The 3651-nt window shown below is 31.5% G+C and overlaps 1 protein-coding gene across 1 annotated transcript in view; it reads right to left on the reverse strand.

Annotated features, from left to right (window-relative positions):
- Positions 1-2150: 2150 nt before the first annotated feature.
- HSPA13 (heat shock protein 70kDa family, member 13) overlaps positions 2151-3651 on the reverse strand; it is a 9197-nt gene continuing 7696 nt past the window's right edge. Inside the window, exon 5 of the mRNA XM_006889814.1 lies at positions 2151-2818. Coding sequence (XP_006889876.1) covers positions 2151-2818 — 668 coding nt within the window. The remainder of the gene's footprint in view (positions 2819-3651) is intronic.

A 3651-nucleotide genomic window follows, 5' to 3' on the forward strand; every position in this document is an offset into this window, starting at 1 on the left:
AAGGTATGCACTTTAAAAAACACTAGCTAGATGTACAATTAAAGTTTATTCAGTTTTCTTTGTAAAAAAAGTCTTCAGATTTTTACACATGTATGATCCACTTCAGGATGAATTAATATTAATAAAACAAACCAACTACACAGATTTCAAAATTCTTTCTAGTTTCTAAGGCATGACTTAGAGTAGACATTCTTTATTAAGATTCAGAGACTATGCTAAATTACTGCCCCAAATCCTAACACTGCCATCCATGTTTCAGATTATTTCAATTCCAATTTGACTATGAAATTAACTAGTTTTTCAAATGGTTTCCTTAAAAAGTACAGATTGTACTCAAATATTTAAGTTTTAACCTTTAATAAATTAGTTTTAAACTTAAAACAGATGTTTTTATGAAGAGATTCTAAGATAAACTGAATAGTTTTAAGCAAAGACTTTGATCAACTCTAAAATGCATTAAAGATTTCTATTTAAAGTCTAAAAGAATACTTACGCATATTCCTAACAGAGTGGGCCTTTCTTTAGCATTTCTCCATTAGCTCTAAAGTAAAATACAGCAGACTTTTTTCTACGTACCTACTATAGTTATTCTGGACACAAAGCATTTGATTGAAATCTGTGCAAAAAGCAATTTCATTGCTTAGAAACATTTTTTTTATCAGATTTGCAAAAGACCAACAACAAAATTCATCTCTTTAGAATGGAAAGCGGTAATATTTAAATCTGCTTAATTTTGAGTTATCCGAGTTCTCTTCTTCAGAGACTGTAAAGTAAATTCAATACCTTTCAAACTGAACAAGAGATGAAGGAAATACACTTTATATTAACATATTGACCAGAGTGTAATTTCTTATATTAGTATAAACTATACTTCTACTAATGTGAAATATTTATTTATATTCTCAATATGGACATCACAGAAACAGACTGCCATATACATATGCCCCCTCCTATCTTGGTCTGTTTTTCTAAAATGAAAGAAAAAAAAAAAAGCTGTTACAAATGCTTAGATTTCAGATTTCCAAATTATTCCCAACATTTGTACAATTTTCATTCTAGTTAGACATTCAAGGATAAAAAAAGACTAAATAACTTAAAATGTTTAATAGGGGAACATTATGAGTGCTTTTAAAACTAATCACGTGATTTCCCCCCATTGATAAATAAACATGGTGGAAAATCACAATAATATAAAGTACTATTCGATAACTGCAACTTGGGATGAATTCTACATTACTGTCTGGAAAAAAAAAAAAGAAAAGCAAAACCAATATAGCAGCAAATTACCTAAGTCTTCACAGGTATTAAATAGCAAAAATACAAAAAGGAAAGCTTTTACTGTGCCAGTAACACACTGTAAAGACATGCTTAATAATTTCCAATTAATTTCAAGTACAACAGAACTACAGAACTCCAAGCAGGGAATGATGTACAGCAGATTTTGGATTAGAATAGAAATTAGGTATTTCTATTATATCATACTGAAAAATTTGAATTAACCTATAGCTATTTTAGAAAGAAAATAAATTGCCTCATCTGGTAAATAAATCAAGAAATCTGGAAAATAAAAATTACTTGAATAAGATTAATAATGGGACACTGAATTTATGAAAGTATATTTCCTATATAACATGGCAATAAATTATATAAGCAGCTTATGTCAGTAATACTGTTATCTTCCAGCTGATGCCAACTACCTGACATCCACACTTTCTTTCCATTATAGTTCAAATGAATAGTTACATGTGATAACTTAAGTAATTAATCACCAGCTCCTACTAATACAATTTAGTAAGAACTGGAAATCTTAAAATTGGTATTTTTACAGAATGCAATTTTAAATTATGATTATCTACTTCCAGAATCCAGACAAACAGCCACCCATGCTGCTACAGTTTTTTATCATCTTTATCTATTATTTTAGAAAGGACTTGTTAGAATGAAACCTCTCCAAAATCAACTTAGGAGTACTCTCTTCACATCTCCTCCTAAACAAAATAGAATGCAGAAATGTCATGTAGATATGTAAGGAATGTTTCTTTCAAGGTAACATTTTAAGATATTATCGATATGTTCTGTTCTGGAGGTGGTGACTGACAAAAGGGAAGAAGTCATCAAATGATCACAAATAATAACTATTTTGCCATAGTTCAGTTGAAGTTGGTTTTTTGTACATGCTTATTGGGAATTTCTAAAGCACTGACTTGGAGAGGCCAGGAGCCACCATCAATTCCTGCTTGGATAGCCACTCCTGTCACCACTGCTAGGTCAGGGTCTACCGAAGTGTTGGGATCCTTTCCAAAGAACTCCTGAATGACCTGGCGGATTCGAGGAATACGTGTAGAGCCTCCAACTAAAACCACCTCATCTATCTCAGTCTTCTCCACATGGCCTTCTTTTAATACTTGTTGAATGGGCACTAGTATTTTCTGGAATAGATCTTCATTGAGGGTGTCAAAGAGTGTCCGTGATATTTCTGTTTCAAACAAAATTTTATTTTCTCTGCCCTTCTTATCAGACAGATCAGCTCCAAACACCCTGTTCACATGACGGTCCTGTTCTGGAGAGAGTGTGTCCTTTCCCAGCTCAGTGTCACTTTTCTGAGGTTCACTTTTGTCCTTCTCCTCCACGGAGAGTAACACGGACATCTGTGCTGACTGATGAAGCGTCAGGTTTAATTTCACCATTTCCACAGCTTGTCTTAATCTGTGGATTTCCTCTTTTCTAGAAGGAATGAACCCATACATTTGATAGATCTGTTTATAGATATACTGGAGCAATCGCTGATTGAAGTCTTGTCCTCCAAGTTTATTGTTTCCTAAGTTAAAAAGAAACATATTTTTGCTTATTTATTGCATGTCTGTTGGTGTATGTCTAAAAATATTCTGGGAATAATTTATCATTTCTTATAAAGATTTTATCAAGAGAGAGACTAATTTAAAATAACGGGTTAAAAGAATTTCAACCCAAATATATACTATTAAAAAAACTGTTGCTTACATAAATTAATATAAGAAAGTATCTCATACTAAATAATTTTTCAGAAAATAGAGACTGAGAACACAATTGGTTTTTAAGTAACCATTTAAAACCACCAAAGGTCATTATTCCCAACAGAAAAAAAACCCCAGTTCTTATAATTAAAAATTAATAAAATAAAAACTTTATGTTGTTATTTCTGTTGGTATGATTAAGAGTAAAGAAACAGGAAAAAAGGCTAACACATAAAGTAGTGTAAATCTCTGGCACTTGAACTTGGTTCTAATGAGAATCCGGTTAAGAAAAGGGAAAATGTCGAAGTGAGACTACACATAACTTAAAATTCAACTTCTCAAATGAGCTTAATTCCTTTGGAAAAAAAAAATCTATAAAAAAGATTTAGAATGCAAAATTCTATCATTTCCTATTATTAATATCAATGATACTGATCATTATTAGTAATATCATTATTGATATAAATAATATGATTATTAGTATAATTTCCTCCTTTGGAAGCAGGAGTGGCATCCACTTCCTAAACATGCCTCTGGAAACTCTATGAACTTTGACAAATTATAGTTATCGAAAGGCTTCAGGTCTTTTGTTCATAGGGTCACTATGAGTCTTGCTCAACTCGACAGCAAACAACATTATTAATGATGATAAAGGGTA

This window comes from Elephantulus edwardii, unplaced genomic scaffold (genome assembly GCF_000299155.1).
Source record: "Elephantulus edwardii isolate Elephantulus edwardi_28Jun2011 unplaced genomic scaffold, EleEdw1.0 scaffold00081, whole genome shotgun sequence".
In the NCBI taxonomy this organism is placed as follows: domain Eukaryota; kingdom Metazoa; phylum Chordata; class Mammalia; order Macroscelidea; family Macroscelididae; genus Elephantulus; species Elephantulus edwardii.